Source organism: Nycticebus coucang, chromosome 3, assembly GCF_027406575.1.
Source record: "Nycticebus coucang isolate mNycCou1 chromosome 3, mNycCou1.pri, whole genome shotgun sequence".
Classification (NCBI taxonomy): Eukaryota; Metazoa; Chordata; class Mammalia; order Primates; family Lorisidae; genus Nycticebus; species Nycticebus coucang.
The window spans coordinates 70259311-70280094 of NC_069782.1; the positions used below are offsets into that span (position 1 = coordinate 70259311).

The 20784-nt window shown below is 43.4% G+C and overlaps 1 protein-coding gene across 7 annotated transcripts in view; it reads right to left on the reverse strand.

The window, feature by feature from the left end:
• The window catches only part of EPS15L1 (epidermal growth factor receptor pathway substrate 15 like 1), a 116306-nt gene that overhangs the window by 31910 nt on the left and 63612 nt on the right, over positions 1–20784 (reverse strand). For all 7 annotated transcript variants that reach the window (XM_053583787.1, XM_053583788.1, XM_053583790.1 and 4 more), the window contains exons 14-19: positions 17577–17738; positions 16721–16918; positions 14527–14691; positions 6651–6774; positions 5550–5600; positions 4338–4474 (exon numbers count right to left, since the gene is read on the reverse strand). In XM_053583787.1, the coding sequence (XP_053439762.1) occupies positions 4338–4474; positions 5550–5600; positions 6651–6774; positions 14527–14691; positions 16721–16918; positions 17577–17738 (837 nt within the window). The remainder of the gene's footprint in view (positions 1–4337; positions 4475–5549; positions 5601–6650; positions 6775–14526; positions 14692–16720; positions 16919–17576; positions 17739–20784) is intronic.

The following is a 20784-nucleotide window of genomic DNA, read 5'->3' on the forward strand; positions in this document are numbered from 1 at the left end:
ATGAAAATAGCCAGGCATTGTGGCAGGCACCTATAGTCCCAGCTAACTTAGGAGGCTAAGGCAAGAGAATTGCTTAAGCCCAAGAGTTAGAGGTTGCTGTGAGCTGTGATGTCACAGCACTCTACTGAGGGCAACATAGTAAAACTCTGTCTCAAAAAAAAAAAACAACCATCTACACTATTTGGAGGAATGTAACAGAATACAGGTTCTACAACAGAGCATTCACAATGTACAGGATACATTTCTAAACTAATCTAAACATACAAGGAAACAGAAAAATGTGACCAATTCTCAAAGGAAAAGATAACCAAGGGAGCTAATTCCCAAGACAGACCCAGATGCTAGAATTCTCAGATAAAGACAACTTTAAAGCAGTGATTATAAATGTGCTCAATGAGGAAAAGGAAAATGCACTTAGAATTTATGAAAAGACAGGATATTGAAGCAGAGAAATAGAAATAAAAATTATACAGGAGAAACAAATAGCAATTTAACAGCTGAGAAAGTATATCTAGAATATCCACAGGTTAGTTAAATAACCAATAATAGAGGAAAGAGTAAGTGGAGTTGAAAATAGGTCAGTAGAAATTACCCCAATCTTAATAAAAAGGAGAAAAAATAATAAAAAGAAAAAGAGAGAGAGAAAAAAAAAAAGCACCAGGAACTCATGGGACTATAACAATAAGTCTAACAAATATGGAACTGGAATCCCAGAAGAGAGAGAAAATAGGAGAGAAAAATATATTTAAGAATTAATGGCCAGGGTGACGCCTGTGGCTCAGTCGGTAAGGCGCCGGCCCCATATACCGAGGGTGGTGGGTTCAAACCCAGCCCCGGCCAAACTGCAACCAAAAAAATAGCCGGGCGTTGTGGCGGGCGCCTGTAGTCCCAGCTACTTGGGAGGCTGAGGCAGGAGAATCGCCTAAGCCCAGGAGTTGGAGGTTGCTGTGAGCTCTGTGACACCACGGCACTCTACCGAGGGCCATAAAGTGAGACTCTGTCTCTACAAAAAAATAAAAAATAAAAATAAAATAAAAAAAAGAATTAATGGCCAGGGCGACGCCTGTGGCTCAGTCGGTAAGGCGCCGGCCCCATATACCGAGGGTGGTGGGTTCAAACCCAGCCCCGGCCAAACTGCAACCAAAAAAATAGCCGGGCGTTATGGCGGGCGCCTGTAGTCCCAGCTACTCGGGAAGCTGAGGCAAGAGAATCGCCTAGGCCCAGGAGTTGGAGGTTGCTGTGAGCTGTGTGAGGCCACGGCACTCTACCGAGCGCCATAAAGTGAGACTCTGTCTCTACGAAAAAAAAAAAAAAGAATTAATGGCCAAAAAAAAAAAAAAAAGAGCTAATGGCTGATGGCCAGGTGTCGTGGCTCACTCCTGTAATCTTAGCACTCTGAGAGGCTGAGGCAGGTGGATTGCTTGAGCTCACGGGTTCAAGACCAGCCTGAGCAAAAAACAAGATCCCCATCTCTATTAAAAATATAAAAATTGAGGCAAAAGTATCGCTTGAGCCCATGAGTTGGAGGTTGCTGTGAGCTATGATGCCATGACACTCTACTGAGGGTGACAGCTTGAGACTCTGTGTCAAAGAAAATGAACTAATGGCTGAAAATTTATATCAAATTTAGTGAAAAACATAATTTACAGATATGAGAAGCTCGACAAAGCCCAAACAGCACAAACAAAGAAAACTACTTGTAGATGTGGCACAAACTAATAAAAACCAAAGATAAAGAGAGAATCTTGAAAGTAGCCAGAAGAAAAATTATATCACATACAGGATAACAACTACTGGGAAGAAAAATCTTATCAAGGACAATAGAGGCTGGAAGACAATGGAATAACATCCTGAAAGTGCTGAAAGAAAAGAATACTATATATCAAACACAAATATCCTTCAAAAATAACAACATAATAGACATGTACTATAAGAAGTGCTAAAGAAAGTTCTTCAGGCTGAAGAAAAATGATAATGGAGGGAAAATCAATCTTCAGAAAGAAATGAAGAGCAATAGAAATAGTAAATATTTGGGTAAAATCAAAAGATGGCTTTTTCTCTCTTCATTTCTTTAAAACACATATAATGGATTAAAGCAAAAATTATAACACTATCTTATGGAGTTTATAATGTATTCAAATATCTGATATTCTAGGACAGCTGTAGCATAAGAGACTCTTGGGGAGGTGGATAAATGGGCCTACACAGTTGCAAGTTTTCTGCATTTTACATAAAGTGATACAATATTAACCCCAAGTAAACTTGACTGTACATGGCAATTCTTAAAGCAACCTCTAAAAAATAATTAAAAGAGGCATAATTAAAATAATTAAAAAGCCAATAAATAGAACACAATGGAATTCTACAAAATATTCAAATAATCTAAAAGAAAGCAGAGAACAAAATATGGGATAAAAAGAAAGCAAATAATTGTTTCTAACAGCTGCTTAAAAAAGAAAAGCAAGCAAATAATACAATAGCAGACTGAAATCCAAGCATATCCATAATTACATTAAATACTAATAGACCAGACACATTATTTAAAAGGCAGAGGCTTTCAGACTAGATAAGAAAGCAAGCCCTGACAACATGCTAATTACAAAAGACATCTATCAAATATTAAAGACCCAGATAGGTTGAAAGTAAATAGATGAAAAAATGCAGTGTGAGTGAGCACGAAGAGGACAAAATGGCAAAATAGATTTCAAGACAAAGAACATCATCAGAAATCAAAAGGAACTTTTCCTAATGAGAAAAAGGTGGCTACATTTGGAAGACATAATAATCACAAATGTGTATGCACCTGACAAAGCTTCAAAATACACAAGGCAAAACTCAACTGAATTAAAGGGGGATACAGATAATTCCACAATCAGAGGTGTAACTTTTAACATCCCTCTATCAGCCACTGGTGGAATTAAAAAGCAAACAACAAAGGTACACATAATCTGAGCACTATCAGCCAACGTGACCTAATTGGCATTTATAGAACATTATACCCAACAATTCTTCTCAAGTATACACAGCGTATTCACCAACATGACCACAAACACAAGCTTCAATAAATTTAAAAGCATTGAAAACATATAGAATGTGTTCTCTAATAACAGGTTGAATGAGAAATAAATATTATAAGATATCTAGGAGAAAAAAGCCAAACGTCTAGAAATAAAACACCACACTTTAATCCATGGGCATACAGAAATCACAAGGGAAACTGGAAAATATCTTAAAATGAATGGCAATGAAGATACAAAGTATCAAAATATACAGAATGCTGCTGCTTAAGAACAGCAGGGAAATAAAATGTGTTGCTTTAAATGTCACAGATGTTCCTCAACTTACAATGGGGCTACATTCCCATAAACTCATTGTAAATCAAAAATATCATAAGGTGAAAATGCATTTGATGCCCTCATAAACCTATCATAAAGTTGAAAAATCTTAATTTGAACCACTGTAAATTTGGGATCATCTCTGTATTAGAAAACAAAGTCTAAAATCAATGGCTGATGGTTGGATCCTAAGAAGTTAGAAATAGAAGAGTAAAGTAGGCTCAGCCCCTGTGGCTCAAGTGGCTAGGGCGCCAGCCACATACACCAGAGCTGGCGGGTTCGAATCCAGCCCTAAGCCTGCCAAACAACAATGACAACTACAACCAAAAAATAGCCGGGCATTGTGGTGAACACCTATAGTCCCAGCTACTTGGGAGGCTGAGGCAAGAGAATGGCTAAAGCCCAAGAGTTGGAGGTTGCTGTGAGTTGTGATGCCACGGCATTCTACCCAGGGTGACAGTTTGAGACTCTGTCTCAAAAAGAAAGAAGAGCGAAGTAAACCCAAAATGAGTAGGAAGAAAGAAATAATAAAATAACAGAAGAAATCAAAGAAACAGAAAACAAAATTGATAAGCAGATCACGGATACCAGGAGGAAAAGGGAGAGTCTCACTACAGATCTTACAGACATTTTTAATTTGTATTTATTTATTACTTTTAAGCCTACCAAGTGCAGTAGTGAGAAGAGGGTAAAGAGTGAACCAGGAGTTCAATCTGTAACTGACTGAACAATCAAGTAAAGACATTTTCTAAGAAGGCTAAAAAGAAAACATTACAAGTGAATCTGTGCCTCAGTGACTAGGCCAATGGCTGCCTTGCTGCTATCCAGGAGTGAGAACCGGCTGGGACAGCAGTTCCTAAAGAACAGACACCACAGTTACATTTGTGACAAGTGAAGAGTGAGCACATTGGGGACTTACTCCATGAAGAGGGGCCAGTCAGGAAGCACTCCCGTGACACAGAGTGCGCACACGGGTTCTCCGCAATGTCCTGCCCCACTCACCTTTGAGGGTAAGGATGGGTTTTTCGTGAACGGATCTGAGGTAAAAGGGTCGTTCTTCGTCTGTTTCTTAAAGAAGTCGTCGTTAGTGGAGCCGCGGAATGGGTCACTTTCTTTGAAAGGATCCCCTCCAAATGGATCTGGAAGGTTTGGGGAAATGAAGGAAAAATGCCCCATGAGTAAACAACATTATGCTTAGTAAAAGAATGCAGACATATGGGGGCAAGACACGATTGTAAGAGGGACTTTACCTAACAAATGCAATCACTGTAACCTGGTTTCTTGTACCCTCAATGAACCCCCAACAATTAAAAAAAAAAAAAAGAAAAAGAAGAATGCCGGCATAAAAGAACACTGAATGATGCCATTTACATAAATTCCAGAAAAGCCAAAAATTCTAGTAACAGAAAGCAGGTCAGTGATGACCAGAGGGCCTGGGGCAGACTGGGAGGTGACACCAAAGGGGCACAGGGGAACATCTGGGGATGAGGGAACTGTTCTCTGACTGCACACATCTGTCAAAACTCATCAAATGCTCAGAATAAGCAGATTCGGTTGTGTGCCTCTTAATAAACCTGATTTAAAAACAATAAACAACATGGATCAATCCATAGATAGAGATAGATTAGTGGCCATCAAAGGCTGGGGGGGTGGGGGGAATGTAGGGAGTGACTGCTACAGGGTCTCCCTCTGGGGTGATGAGAATGTCCTGGAATCAGAGGAGGTGGTGGCTGCACAACCTTGTGAATGTGCTAAATGCTACTAAATTGGACAGTTTAAAATAATGAACTGTTATATGAATTTCACCTTTTGAAAAAGGAAAAAGAAATAAACTAGCAGGCAACCTGATCCCAACACCAACTATGTCCCCAGTTTCCCCCTCGACGTCCCAGAGTGGGGTGCAGGTTCAGTGACAACACCAGGAGTGAGGGAGCCATCACCAGGCTTATATGTAATACCGACAACTGTCCCTCTGCCATCCCCAATGTGTGTGGACAGAGGTCCTACCAAGTGTGGGTATTGAATGGAACACCTGAACACAGATGACTTTGGCACAAGTGACCAAGTTGCTGTGGGCACAACCCAATAACCACCTGGCTACCAGAAGCTGCTGCTCAAGTTCTCAAGTCTCGTTACCAGGTTCCTTCTAGAACTAACCTTCCCACTGCCATATTCTGAGGACTGGTCCAGGAAACATTTAATAAAGGTTTTTACCTGTTGAAGCTATCTGCTGTTCTGCAAAGGGATCGTTCTGGAAGGGGTCACCTAGATCCGAGAGAAGGGAAATGCTTATCAGCTCTGGGGCGAAGAACAGCACCAAGTAGGTCACCTGGATGTAGCTGCCCACCAGCGAGGCCTTTTGTTGACTTCTACCCCACCCCCAATTTAGGAAGCAAATGTTACTTGCTTCTCCCCATCCTGTCCCCCTAACGAACATCCCATCCACCTCAGCAAATCAAAGGAGGAGACTGGGAGCAGCAGCTGCTCTGGCTAGAACATCTACAGAGACAGAGGTGTTACTGGCTGCTCAGTGCAGGCCAGAGTCAGGGAAAATGTTGAACAAGCCAAAGTCAGAATTCACTCCTCCCTTTCTATGCTGTGCTTCCTTGATCTCACGGCCTGCCACCTCCCATGTAAGAGAACGAAGGACTCTGGGGCCGTCCCATGTTTCACGGCTAACACACTTGAACTTTGGGAACTGCCTGATTCATCTCTCAGACCGAAGATACTTTGACCTCGAATGTGAAACTTGGAGGGAGCTCCCACTCTCCTCTTCCTGCCTCAGTACTTTTTCTCAGAAATGTACAGATAACCTTCCTGGAAATACTGTTTTGCTCTGAAAAATGGAGAGAAGTTAGGAAATCTTGTTTCTAGAATTCTTAGTTATTCTAGATACGTATGTGACTCTGGATAAACTCTTAAAGAGCATTAAGATCTTGATTTATGTAGTAATCTATAGTTTTCTCAGTACTTTCATAACCATTATTGGTTCTATCATTATCAAGCGTTCAAGATGAGCAAGAAAGAGTCTATTAAACTGCTGAAGGATTAAGAAATTGAAACTTTGGAGAGCTTAAAGACCAAGATGCCCTCAAACTTGGAAGTCTTGGTGTGAGCTAGTGGTTTTTCCCAATATATCTCAACAACTCAGCTCTGTAGTTAATAGGTTGAGATAAGAAACTCATGAGACCAATAAGGCTCAAAGATTTCCTTTCCTCCTCCATTTCAGATCATGGTATTTCCTCACTTTTCAAGCCATTCAACAACTCCAAATGACATAAAAATAAACAGCCTCTCAATAAGGAAGTGAGATACCTTTGAAAGGGTCAGCTCCTTTAAATGGGTCGGATTTGAAGGGGTCTTCTGCCTGGAAAGGATCCGAGTGCAATTCTTGTGTATTGTTGCTAAATAACAAGGCTTTATTTTTGAAAGGATCATCCTATAATTTTGTGAAGAAATAGGATAGGGATTTGATTATTTCTAATTTAAAGCAAAGTGCAGAATTCTATACCTAATATACAGTTCCACTTAAAGTATGACCCTAAAAAGAATGATCTTTAAAAAATTATTCTAAGTATGGACTTTACTGAATAATAATGTTTGACACTGGTTTTATTAGTTGTGACAAACATACAACATAAGAGGTGAACAGGGGAAAATGGGTAGGGGGTAAGTGGGAACTCTGTTCCATTGTTGCAATTTTTTAATAATTATTCTAAAATTAAAGTTCAGGCAGGACGTGGTGGCTCACATCTACAGTTCCAACACTTTGGGAGGCCAAGGTTGGAGGATCCTTGAGCTCAGGAGTGTGACCAGTCTGAGCAAGAGTGAGACCTCCTGTCTCTACTAAAAATAGAAAAATTAGCCAGGTGTTGTGGCTCCCACCTCTAGTCTCAATTGCTTGAAAGGCCAAGGGGGGAAGATTGCTTGAGGCCAGGAGTTCAAGACCAGCCTGGCCTCTTTTCTAAAAATTCTATTTTTTAAAATAGCCAGACATGGTGGCAGGGGCCTGTAGTTCCAGCTACTTGGGAGGCTAAGGTGGGAGGACTGCTTGAGCCCAGGAGTCCAACATTGCAGTGAGCTATGATTGGGCCATTGCACACTAGCCAAGGCAACAGAACAAGATTTTGTCTCAAATAAATAAGCAAAAAAATACATACATACATAAAATAAAAATTCATTAAGAGACCATTGACTGGAAGCAACCTACAGGTCTATCAATGGATGTATGAATAAACAAAATGTGATCCCTCTATACAACAGACTATTACTCAGCCTTTAGAAGGAAGGAAATTCTGACACGTGCTATACCAGAGATGAACCTTGAGGACATTATGCTACATGAAACTAGTCACAAAACACAAATATTGTGTGATCTCACTCATAGGAGGTCCCTAGAATAGTGGAATTCATAGAGACAGAAAGTAGAATGGTGGGTGCCATGGGCTGGGAACGGGGGGATGGGCAGTTGGTGTTTCACGGGGATGAAAACATTCTGGAGCTTGGTCACACAATAGGAACATAATTAATACTGAATTGCACTCTCAAAAGATGGTTATGATGGTAATTTTTATTTTTTCGAGACAGAGTCTCCACCTTTGCCAACCTTGCACATCATCTGTATTTGCTTGACTTTGCCAAACTGATAGCAAAAACAAGCACCTCATTTTATTTTGCAGTGCTTAAATTACTAGTAGGTAGAATGTTTTTCCCTTGGCTTTCTGGATCTCTTCTTTCTGAATTGCCTTTTCTTTTATCCTTGGCTCACTGGCTGAAATTGAAAAGTCTGTCATTTTTCTTGTGATTTATTTACTTTTATTTATTTATTTATTTTAAGAGAAAGAGTATCATTATGTCGCTCTCAGTAGAGTGCCATGGTGTCACAGCTCGCAGCAACCTCACACTCCTGGGCTTCAGCGATTCTCTTGCCTCAGCCTCTCAAATAGCTAGGACTACAGGCACCTGTATAACGCCTGGCTATTTTTTGGTTGCAGTTGTCATGGTTGTTTTAGCAGACCTGGGCTAGGCTGGAACCTGCCAGCTTCAGTGTATGTGGCCAGTGCCCCATTCACTGAGCTACGGGCACTGAGCCTATGATGGTAATTTCTATGTCTACTTTACCAAAATTTTAAAAAAAATTTTTAAACCATTAAATTGGGGAAAAAAGGCAATGTTTTTAGAAATATTACCCAAAAAAATGTAAAGAGCCATTCAACAATTGCAGCACAGGCCTCATTCCAAAGGTGTGACCCTCTCCCACTATAAATTTATCTTTTTCTTGGTAAATGTGTACCCAGGTGGATATTTTTTAACACACTGACTGCGATACTAGAAAAAACTTTTTTTTTCCTTGGGGCCACTGTGTTTTATTAGGTCAAGATAGGTAGGCTGGGCTTGGTGGTTCATGCCTGTAATCCTAGCACTCTGGAAGGCCAAGGTGGGTAGACTGCCTGAACTCACAAGTTTGAGACCAGCCTGAGCAAAATGAGACCCCATCTATACCAAAAATAGAAACACTAGTCAGGCATGGTGGCAGGCGCCTGTAGTACCAGTACTCAGGAGGCTGAGACAAGAGGATCACTTGAGCCCAAGAGTTTGAGGTTGCTGTGAGCTGTGACACCACAGCTCTCAACCCTGGAGTGGCTGAATGAGACTCTGTCTTAGGAAGCAAAAAAAAAAAAAGATAGGTCAAGAGACATATGACCTATGCTTCAGAAGGCCTTGGGCTGAAAACTAGCCATAAGTTAAATATAAATCAAGTGGCAGTTAATGTGTTAAAAATGTACTTTCCTGGGTGGCACCTGTGGCTCAGTAGGTAGGGCGCCAGCCCCACATACCGAGAGTGGCGGGTTTGAACCCGGTCCCGGCTAAACTGCAACAAAAAAACAGCTGGGCGTTGTGGCAGGCACCTGTAGTCCCAGCTACTCACGAGGCTGAGGCAAGAGAATGGCCTAAGCCCAGGAGTTGGAGGTTGCTGTGAGTTGTAACTCCATGGCATTCTACCAAGGGCGATAAAGTGAAAGTCATTATCTAAAAGAAAAAAGGAAAAGAACAAAAATGTACTTTCCATACCAAGAAGTGCTAGTTGTGACTGGGGGTGGTGGATCATGCCTGTATTCCTAGCATTCTGGGAGGCCGACATAAGAGGATCACTTGAGTTCAGGAGGTCGAGACCTGCCTGAGCAAGAACAAGTCCCCATCTCTACTAAAAATAGAAAACTAGCTGGCCATTGTAGTAGGCACCTGTAATCCAGCTACTTGGGAGGCTGAGGCAAGAGGATCTCTTGAGCCCAAGAAATTGAGGTTGCTGTGAACTATGACACCGTGGGCAACAGAGTGAGATTCTGTCTCAAAAACAAAAACAAAAACAAAAAACAACCAACCTGAGCAAGAGCAGGACCCCTTCTCTACTAAAAACAGAAAAACAAGGCAAGTGTGGTGAGTGCCTATAATCCCAGCTACTAGGGAGGCTGAGACAAGAGGATCACTTGAACCCAGGAGTTTGAGGTTGCTATGAGCAAAGCTGATACCACACCACTCTAGCCTGGGCAGCAGAGTGAGACTCTATCTCCAAAAAAAAAAAAGAAAGAAAGAAAGAAAAGAAATATGCTAGTTGTTTATGCTCTATGAGGAAGTGAGTATTTATGCATTTAGAATTACTAAAGCATATATAACACTTTGCAGTTTTTAAAAAAGGTGCTTATTTCTAGAAATAAACCAGGCATATTGAAGCCAAAAGAAAAAAAAATTTACTTTTAAAGAGCAGATTTTTATAGTGGAAAATAGCCTATAAGGAGTGGGTTTATAAAATCCACAGGAACAATGCAGTTGGTCTAGAACTAAGCAGTATGTTTTAGTTAAAAAGACATGCCATTAGTGAAAACACAAATATTTCACTGTGATATTAAAAAAAAGCATCACACTCACTGAATTTAGCAAATGTATTGGCATCTTTGTGTTAGACTGGCAAACCAATCCAGTATTCCAACCAACCAAAACCAAATAATTAAAAAGCTAGGGTTTCCATAAAGATGTGGACAATGGTTTGGGGCAATGACGTCAAAGGTCCAAGAGGAGGTTTCCTAACAAGGCCGCTATCTCCTTTGGGCAGCCAACTTCGGGGCACAGGATGGTTCTCAGAGGTCCTAGGTTAAGAGAAGCTACTGGTCGGGACTATGTGAGTGAGCCTGAGTCAGCACAGGGACCTCTTCCTTAGCCCTGGCTTTGGGAGAATGCACCAACATTCCTGCCATCTGCTGAATACAGAACAGTTTTCTTACCTGGGAAAGATTAGCTGGAGCCTCCAACCACAGGGCTTCCCAAGATGGGGAAACCAAGCCGGGTTCCTAGACAAGTTAAGAACAGATGTCCGAGAGCACCGTGTCTGGAAACAGGGCCGGGATTCTGTTCGGACGTCATAGTACTGACGACCACAAGATGCACGTGCCCAGTGAGCATCCAATAGCGTTCTTGGACACATAAATATGATGGAGAAGTCCTGATCTAAGGAAGCCAGGAGGCCAGGGTGGAAAATACACTTCTCATGATGCACTGTGGGGAAAGGAATGTATTTGTTCTAGAAGGAGGACAGGATCGTGACCTAAATAAAGTGGTAAGTAAAGAATGACAGCTTGGCTTCAGAATGGAAGCTTCTGTTTAGTTTTTAGTTGACATTCATTTACATGTTGGGTGTCTTTTCTTTCTTTCTTATTTTCAACTGTTGCTTGGAAGACTGCCAAATGAGCGCACGGTGGCAGAGAAGAGACTTGAGATTATGGGAACTCTGGCTGTAAGATTCCTGCACTGAGTAGGGCCTGTAATCGCACTCTTAGGAGGAATTATCCACATAAGGCTGCAATCGCTCCTTCCCCTTCAAGGGAGAAGCCCTAAGATTGGATTGGCAGGATTCAGGTGGTTAGAGTAACTAAGGGTGGTTTTGATTCCATTTCACAGATTCAGAGCAGAAAATCAGACTTCCCCGCATTATAAAGATTCCATCAAGCAGGGCATGGTAGCTGAGTTGGGAAGATCACTTAAGGCCAGAAATAGAAGACCAGTCTGGGCAACATAACGAGACCTCTTCTCTACAAAATATTTAAAAGTTAGCTCCGGGTGGTGGCACAGGCCTGTAGTCCTAGCTACTCAGGAGGCTGAGGCAGAAGGATCACTTGAGCTCAGAAATTTGTACTGAGCTATGTCCACACCACTGCACTCCGGCCTGGGAGACAGAGCATGAGCCTGTCCCTTAAAAAAAAGAGAATGAGGGCGGCGCCTGTGGCTCAAGGAGTAGGGCACCGGTCCCATATGCCGGAGGTGGTGGGTTCAAACCCAGCCCCGGCCAAAAAAAAAAAAAGAGAATGAGAGATACCATCAACTTCACTATACCAAGAAGAACTGACCCACCTGCCAACTTGGGGGATACAAATACCACAAACAAATCCAGGATGAATGATAGTCTCCTCACAGAGGTAGAGTATCTTGGTCAAGTTCAGCAACCAGTCTTAAATTTTGCTCTTTTTATAAGACAGACACAGCAACTCTGAAAGGACACTAAAGAAGTTTCTGTGATGTTCCTTCCCTTTCGAAGAAAACTGGGCAGAGGTGTGCTGAAAAACTAGTTCTCGGAGGAAAAAAAGCACTGATTTAGAGTGTCTGCCAATTCCAGTGGTGTAAATATGCCCACCACAATCAGTTTCAACTTACCATATGTTTAAAAACCAGCTCATGAGTTCCTATTTAGTTAAGAATCAGTTCTAGAGAGTCAATAAGAACTGGCTCTTGCTAGATGCCCATAGCACAGTGGTTATGGCACTAGCCACATATACCGAGTGGTGGGTTCGGAACTGGCCCGGGCCAACTAAACAACAGCAACAAAAAAAATAGCCAGGCATTGTGGCGGGGGCCTATAGTCCCAGCTACTTGGGAGGCTGAGGCAAGAGAATCTCTTAAGCCCAAGAATTTGAGGTTGCTGTGAGTTGTGATGCCACAGCACTCTATCAAGAGCAACATAATGAGAATCTATCTCAAAAAAAAAAAAAAAAAAAAAAATTTTTTTTTGGCTTGGAAATGCCACTGGAGCTACATATGACCAATGACTTGACCCACTCTTTCATGATGAGTTCTCAGTGAGATTTAAGTCTGGAATGGTTTATTATTACAATCTTTCTACTAGACATGTTGGTTACCTGTACAAGGGGCCAAAATTTTCATAATCAGATGAGAAATAAGAAATGAATATGGTTTAAGAACCCTGTGTCTCTTGGACAAAGTCTCATTGTGTGAGCTTAAGACCTTGGTTAACTTGGATAGAATCCCCAGACACAGAAAGTTCCAGATGCAACACTTTGGTTATACTATTCTCAGGGACCTAAGCCCCCTACCTTTACAGTCTTTACACCTGAATGGTCTCAAAGTGTTTAGGAGTAAACAAAAAAAAAAAAAAACCTTCTTCAAAGTGTTTATTAAGAAATGGAAACAAACCAAAAAAACTTTAAAAATTGTATTTATACAACAAGGTAATGACAGTTTTTCTTTCAGACACTGGTTACAGGTTCCTGTGTAACAAATCTGATGTCTATATTCCAAGAGTAATCAACTCTTACGTGAACTTTGCCCCACATAAAAGATGAACAAAAGTAACAAGAAAGGTAAAAATCTGTGTGGAAAAGGAGAGGTTCACTGGCCACTTGCAAACTGCCAACTTCACCGCCAACTTTTTTCCACGGAAATTAATCTTTTAAAAAACCTGCAAAAGGGACATTTAAGAGGGATCTGTTCCTTAGACTAAGACACAATGGGGCAAGCTGAAAGCTGAGCAAGGGAAAACGATGCCAGATGGTAAAATTAAGAGCAAGGCCATGAGGCAGAAACACACACACTGAGAAGAGGCAGAGAGCAAAGCAAGGAATTCCGGCTTCATGTAATTCATAAATGATGAATGCTTATTGTTTAAATTTAGAAGACAAAGCTGATGACGGGCCCAGGTGCAGACACGGAATTCAGCACCTGTTTACAGTTCAAGAGGAAAGAAAATCTAGAGAGGGCAGAGAGAGGCAACACTCCCGGCTTGAGGCAAGAGATGGATGAACTTGCCAACAGTGTCTTCTAAGCGACCCAGGGGAGGCGTGTGCTTCCCTGTAAATTCCTGGGACTGAGTACTGGGCTACTGAGAAAAGAAACATGTCAAGGAATGAATACAAAGAGGCCAGTCTGGTGTTTATAGAGACAGATAGCCTATATTCTTACAGGGAGGAAAAGGAATTCATGATGAAAACAGGCAAGGAGCAGAGGGGCTCTGGAAGAGCTCTGAAGAGTGTGTCTCAGCAAGAGGTGAGCTATAAAAGGCAGCAGAGCACCACGAAACATCAAGACCAGCCGCAGCCCATCCTGTCCACTCCAACAGCACAAGACCTGCTCATTGGCCAGAGGAAACTGGAAACCACAGGTGCCCGGGGTCAAAGCTGCAATGCAACCTTTACCATGGCTCAAAACTGCCCCTCTCTTGTGTGAATGGGTGGGTGGGTGAGCAATCTGATGAAGAGGTTACATATTCTGAGTATACAGAAATCTAAGAAACCAACAGCTCCCAGCCCTGGAGGATCTGTTCACAGTCCCAGATTCAAGGGGTCTAAAAGTGCTGAGGTTTTGAACAGCCAAAATTTCAGGAGAAAGCCCAATTTGTAGTTGAATCAGCAATGCGCTGGAGGGGTTTCCTGTCATTTTTCTTGATCTTCAGTGAGACATTTGATTATTCAAGGTGCTCCCTGTGGAAATACACATGCACACACACGTATGTATGCTCCAATGATCCCGAGATAAGTGGGGATAAATGTGGGGTTTCCACAATGAGCAAAGACTGATCCAATTTCATCTTCATTAAGTTTGAGAAACCCTGTGACTTTGGGTGGTTGGCCCAATGTAAATGCTTCCTACGAGATGGAGGGATTTAAAAGTGGGCTTTGTAAGAGATTCAGGCCTGTCTTGGGTTTTGTTCTGGATACCAGGATGGACCTCAGCCACTCACACTGAACTGTGGGGCTGGTGAGAACACTTAAAATGACAGCAAAAGCAAGAAACAGCCTGAGCTTAGACGGAACCAAAGTCAGCCACGGATTGATCCAGTGGGTGGGGCATTCTCGTTTCACAATAGAGGTGGTATCCCAGGACTGTAATACATTTATTCAACCTTTACCATGGCTCCAAAACTGCCCCTCTCTGCCAAGGAGACGCCTTCGCTCAGGTCGGCCAGGTTGGTCAGGCTGGCACCGTGGACACCATCAAGCACCTGGTCATATTGCTCCAGGCTCCGGTGGGCATCCTGGTGGCTCTCATGCAGCTGGGAGAGCTTGCTTCTTGCCTGCACAACAAAAACATGACCAGCATCAAGCAGGGTTTGGGAAAACCTAACAGGCAAGACATTTTTGCTCCTGACACCTGACTCCAGGCAATTCACGTGGGTCAGGAGTAGAAGAGAGAACCTTACTGGCAGATAAAAATGAGACAGCCCAAGGCATGACCTTCTCACTACTCCAAGAGGGTCTCCTTGTATCCCCAGTCCCAGAGAGGGTAACTTTCTTTTATGGGTTTTTTTTTTTTTTTTTTTGTAGAGACAGAGTCTCACTTTTATGGTCCTCGGTAGAGTGCCGTGGCATCACACAGCTCACAGCAACCTCCAACTCCTGGGCTTAAGCGATTCTCTTGCCTCAGCCTCCCGAGTAGCTGGGACTACAGGCGCCCGCCACAACGCCCAGCTATTTTTTGGTTGCAGTTCAGCCGGGGCCGGGTTTGAACCCGCCACCCTTGGTATATGGGGCCGGTGCCTTACTGACTGAGCCACAGGCGCCGCCCTTTTATGGGGTTTTTAAATGTCCCTTGTGTTTCTCCTTGTCCCTACAGCAGGTGAAGCAAAGACAGGGAAAGAGGGACAATCTGCAAAGACAGAGATCAGGTGTATGTGTATGTGAACTCTGTCTCATCCACGCTGTGTGATGGCCAGGCTAGCATACGAATCTTCTCCAAAATGGAGAATTAGAAATGATGGGAAAAGTACCCACAGACAGTCCTCAACGCATGGTGGTTCAGTGGTAGAATTCTTGCCTGCCAGATAGTCCTCGACATACAATGGTCTGACTTACCATCTTTTGACTTTATGAAGGTATGAAACTGATCTGAATTCAGTAGATACTACACTCTAAATTTTGATCTTCTCCCAGGCTAATCATCTGTGGTTGGATACTCTGCTATGGTGCTGGACAGCAGCCGTGAGCTGAGGCTCCCTGTCAGCCACATGATCACCTGGGCAAACACTGGGACTCTGCACTGCACTGTGCTGCCAGTGGTTTCTAGACATCACGTTTTGTGTTTTGCATCTGCCATGTCTACAAAATGCCCATTTTCCATTTGTAATATTTCAATTTACAGTAAATTTATCAGGACATAACCTCATCATAAGTCAAGCAACATCTGTACTGCAGTGTCTGGCAGGGTGGCATTAGCACCAGCTAATTATTATCGTCTTATTATAATAATAATCATTATTATTATCACATACACTTGTGTTGTGGCTTCCACATAGACACTATGAACTCTCAGGGTTGGAAGGGAAAATATTGAAAATAATACTACAGATATTAATTAGCACAACACAAGGCATTAAATCTCTGATCAACTTTTGCCTGTAAAATAGCATACAGAGCACAGATTGGCTCAGTCAAGAAAGAAAATGTGACATGTGCCAGCATGGAGGCCTCCAACCACCACATGGAGGTAGCAGGGAAAGGCCTGGCCCTGTGGTGTGCAGCAGCTGCATACCATGAGAACCAGGATCACCCTGGACTGAGGAAGAGCATGCGTGCACCCTGGGCAGTTTGGAGACTGGATGGGGGTCCCAAGTGGGGTGATGCTTGCTATAAGGTGGTGCCTCCTTAACACACCAAGTTCTGAATTGAGGCCTTAGAGGATCACTTCTGTTATCTCACAGAGAAACAGAGAAGTCACTCTCTAATGCTATGCTTCTTGTGTGAGGACCAGGCCGGAGAGAGCACTTCCCAACCCTGACACCAGCTCTCTCTCACCCAGCCCCTGCTTACTCCCTGAAAATGAAGTGCACTCAAGTGAGGTAAGCACACTGCCCATAGGCCAATGTCAGTGCCACTCGGGAGTGCATCTGAGGAGTTCTCAGCACTGCATGGGAGGAGAAACCCTAATGTAGATAAGGTGGGTGAGCGCAAAGGAAACCAACAGTGGCAGCCCAGACACTCAGAGCTCACTGGTCACATGCACCGACATCATGACTGCTCACTGCAGTGGTCTCTGCTTGGCAGAAGACCCCAGAAAAATCCCTGGCTTAAGTGTACACGGTGGGGACCCTGCCCCCACTGAAACACCTGGTTGATTTCATCTTGAGTCGACTTCAGAGACTTGATGATGGTTTCCAGTTGGACTCGCCCGGCCTGGATGCTCTGCTCCAGCTGGGTTTCCTCCTGCTGCAATCGGTTCAACTCCAACTTGGCTCGGTTTAGATCATCTTCCTGGGACTTTAAGTCAGATTCCTGAGACTGGATTTGTGTTTTCAATGATGAGATCTGAAACGAGATACCATAAGGATTCACAGTGCAGAATGCAATGCAACTCCAAGAAAGAATCTGGTTCACATTTTTGAACTTCTCAAACGAGCTGACCCATGGAGGCAGATACCTAGCCTGAGCGCAGACACCTAGCTTCCTTATAAGGCTCCCTTTCTATACCTAAAGAGGAGACATGAATGGAAATGTAGACATAGGCTCATGCCTGTGTGACTGCCAGAAGTTCACATTGGAATAAGGAATGTATGACCAAGCATGAGCAGTCCGTGTCCCCCAGGAGCAGTGTGACCCCACACAGTTTGCTGAAGCTACAGCCTCCCTAGTTTGTAACAAGGAGTACAGACACTAGAGGAGGCAGGAGAGGCACCCTGGGGACCCCCACAGTGTGGGGCACAGGCCAGCATGAGGTGTCCTTGGGGCACAGGGTCACAGGGACCAAAGCCATTTGCTTATACAACTTAGTCTCTAGGAACACAGGTGGGTAACTCAGAGGTCCAGCCACAGGGCTTGGACACTTCCCACCTGATGTTTTAAGCAACTCTGCTAAAGTGATAGGATGTCTTAGCATTATTTCCAGGCAAACAGGAACTCAGAGAAGCCCTCAGGAAGCCCCCTCTCCTCCCTCAGGCACCACCCCCAGGAGGCGGCTCTGACTCACCATATGAGTCTCATCCTGGCACTTCTGCCTGACATCACTCAGCATGTCTCGCAGCTTGGCCTTCTGCTGGTCCATTTCGTCAAGACGATCTTGAGCGTCTTGTTTCTGAGCTTCAAGCTCTTGCAAGCTGCTTGTTTCCCGGTCTAAATCATTTTGTAATTCCTAGAAAAGAGTTGGGGATTTATTTAAGGCTGGTACAAATGAGGTATGTCTGAGATGACACAGTCCCAGCTTGGGCCAAAGCCCCCAAGAAGTCCTATTAAACTGCCCGCTAGGGCTGGGCATGGTGGCTTGCGCCTATAATCCCAGCACTCTGGGAGGCCAAGGCAGGTGAAATCAATTGAGCTCATGAGTTTAAGAACAGCCTGAGAAAGAGCGAGACACCATCTCTAGCAAAACCAGCTGGGCACCTATAGTCCCTACTTGGAAGGCTGAGGCAGGAGGATTGCTTGAGCCCAGGAGTTTAAGGTTGCTGTGAGCTATGATGCCGCAGCACTCTACTGGAGGCAAGAAAGTGACACTCTGGGGCAGTGCCCGTATCTCAGTGGGTAGGGTACCGGTGGGTTTCAACCCGATCCGGGCCAGCTAAACAACAATGACAACTGCAACAACAAAAAAATAGCCGGGCATTGTGGTGGGCACCTGCAGGCCCAGCTACTTGAGGCTGAGGCAAGAGAATCGCTTAAGCCCAAGACTTTGAGGTTGCTGTGAGCTGTGACACCGTGGAACTCTACCCAGGGCGACAGCTTGAGACTCTGTCTCAAAAAAAAAAAAAAAGTGAGACTCTGTCTCAAAAAAACAGAACCTGCCCACTAGGCCTATGCTTAGGGCAGACATCCCCTCACACCTTCTCTGCTGACACATATCTCTCACCCAGTGGGATAGCCTGAGACACCAGGTGACCAATAGCCTAGGACATCAAGGGATCTAGACCTCATTCCATAATGGAAAAGGAACCATTGAAGAGTTACAGATAAAAAAACACCAGCTCAAGGTGAGGAAGGGGGCTGCTCATGACATGGGGGTGGGAGTGGTCAGAATAAGGAGAACATAAAAATAACCCTGACAGTCTACAGATTCAACACAGTCCCTATCAGAATACTAGCTGGTTTCTTTACAGAAACTGATAAGAAGCTGATTCCAAAATTCATATCAAAATACAAGGAGTCCAAAATAGCTGAAATAATCTAGACAAATAAAAAAGAGCTAGAAGACTCACAGTTTGTGATTTCGACCCTTCTATAGTAATCAAGCCAGTATGGTCTTGGCATAAGCAGAGGTGTATAGATCACTGGGACAGAGCTGAATCTAGAAATAAACCCACACAGCTACTGACAATTGTTCTTCAACAAGGGTGCCAGGACCATTCAGTGCAGTAAGGAACAGTCTCTTTAACAAATGGTGCTGAGACAACTGGATCTCCACGTGCAAAAGAATGAAGCTGGACCCACACCTCACACTATATACAAACATTATGTAAAAATGGGTCAGAGACCTGAAGGTAAAAGCTAAAACTATAAAACTCTTAGAAGAAAATACAGGGCTATGGGCGGCGCCTGTGGCTCAGTCGGTAAGGCGCCGGCCCCATATACCGAGGGTGGCAGGTTCAAACCCGGCCCCAGCCAAACTGCAACCAAAAAATAGCCGGGCGTTGTGGCGGCGCCTGTAATCCCAGCTACTCGGGAGGCTGAGGCAAGAGAATCGCTTAAGCCCAGGAGTTGGAGGTTGCTGTGAGCTGTGTGAGGCCACGGCACTCTACCGAGGGCAATAAAGTGAGACTCTGTCTCTACAAAAAAAAAAAAAGAAAGAAAAAGAAAATACAGGGCTACATTTTTGTGATCTTGGATTTGGCAATGGGTCCTCAGATATGATACCAAAAGCAAGAATCACAACAATAAAAAATAGATACACTGGACATGACCAAAGTTAGAAACTTTTGAGCTTCAAAGGATACCATCAAGAAAGAGAAATGACCAAAAACAGGAGAAAATATTTGCAAGTCATATATCTCTGCAGTCCCCAAACCCTGGGCCACAGACCAGTACCAGTCCATAGGCTGTCAGGAACCAGGCAACACAGAAAGAAGTGAGCGGTGGGTGAGCCAGCAAAGTTTCAACTGTATTTACAGCTGCTCCCCATTGCTCCCCATTGCTCACATCACTGTCTGAGCTCCACCTCCTATCTGATCAGTGGTGGCATTGGATTCTCATAGGAGCTGATCCCTACTGTAAACTGCACATGTAACAAATCTAGGTTTTGCCCCTTACGGGAATCTAATGCCTGATGATCTGAGATGGAGCGAAGGCAGTAATGCCAGTGCTGGGACTGTCTGGCCGCAGGAAAACAAGCTGAGGGCTCCCACTGATTCTGCATTTCTATAATAATAGAAATAAAGTGCACAATAAATGCACTAAATCATCTCAAAACCATCCCCTACCCTGCTAGTCCCATCCACAGTAAAGGTCTATCTTTCATGAAACTGGTCCCTGGTGCCAAAAAGGTTGGGGACCACTGATAGATCCCACAAGGGACTTCTAGAAACAATAAAGAACTCTTGAAAATCAGTTATAAAAAGACAACCCAATTTAAAAATGGACAAGGGATCTGAATCAATTTTTCTCCCAAGAAGATAGACAAAAAGCTAACCACCACACAAAAAGATGCTTGGCATCATTAGGAAAGCATTAATGACATGTCAGTCAAAAACCACAATGGGTTTGATGGGTATACCACTCTATACCCATAGTATGGCGGTGACAGAAAATGAGAAATCACCACCACTGGTGAGGATGTGAAGAAACTGGAGCCTCACACACTGCTTACAGGAATGTAAATGGTTCAGCCACTTTGAAAAACAGTCTGATGGCTCCTCAATAGGTTAAATAGAGTTACCTTATGGCCTTGCAATTTTGTTCTTAGGTATAGACCTGAGAGAAATGAAAACAGGTGTTCACACAATTATTTGCATCCAAATGTTCTTAGCAAAACTATTGGCAATAGTCAAAAAGTAGAATAACCTAGATATCTAACAACTAATGAATGGATGAATAAAATGTGTCCATCCACACAACGGAATAGTATTCAGACATAAAAAGGAACACAATGCTATACATGCTATAATGTGGATAACCCTTATAAACATGGTACAGAATGAAGGAAGCCAGACTCGAAAGGCCCTGGGTTGAAATGTGCAGAAAAGAAAAATTCA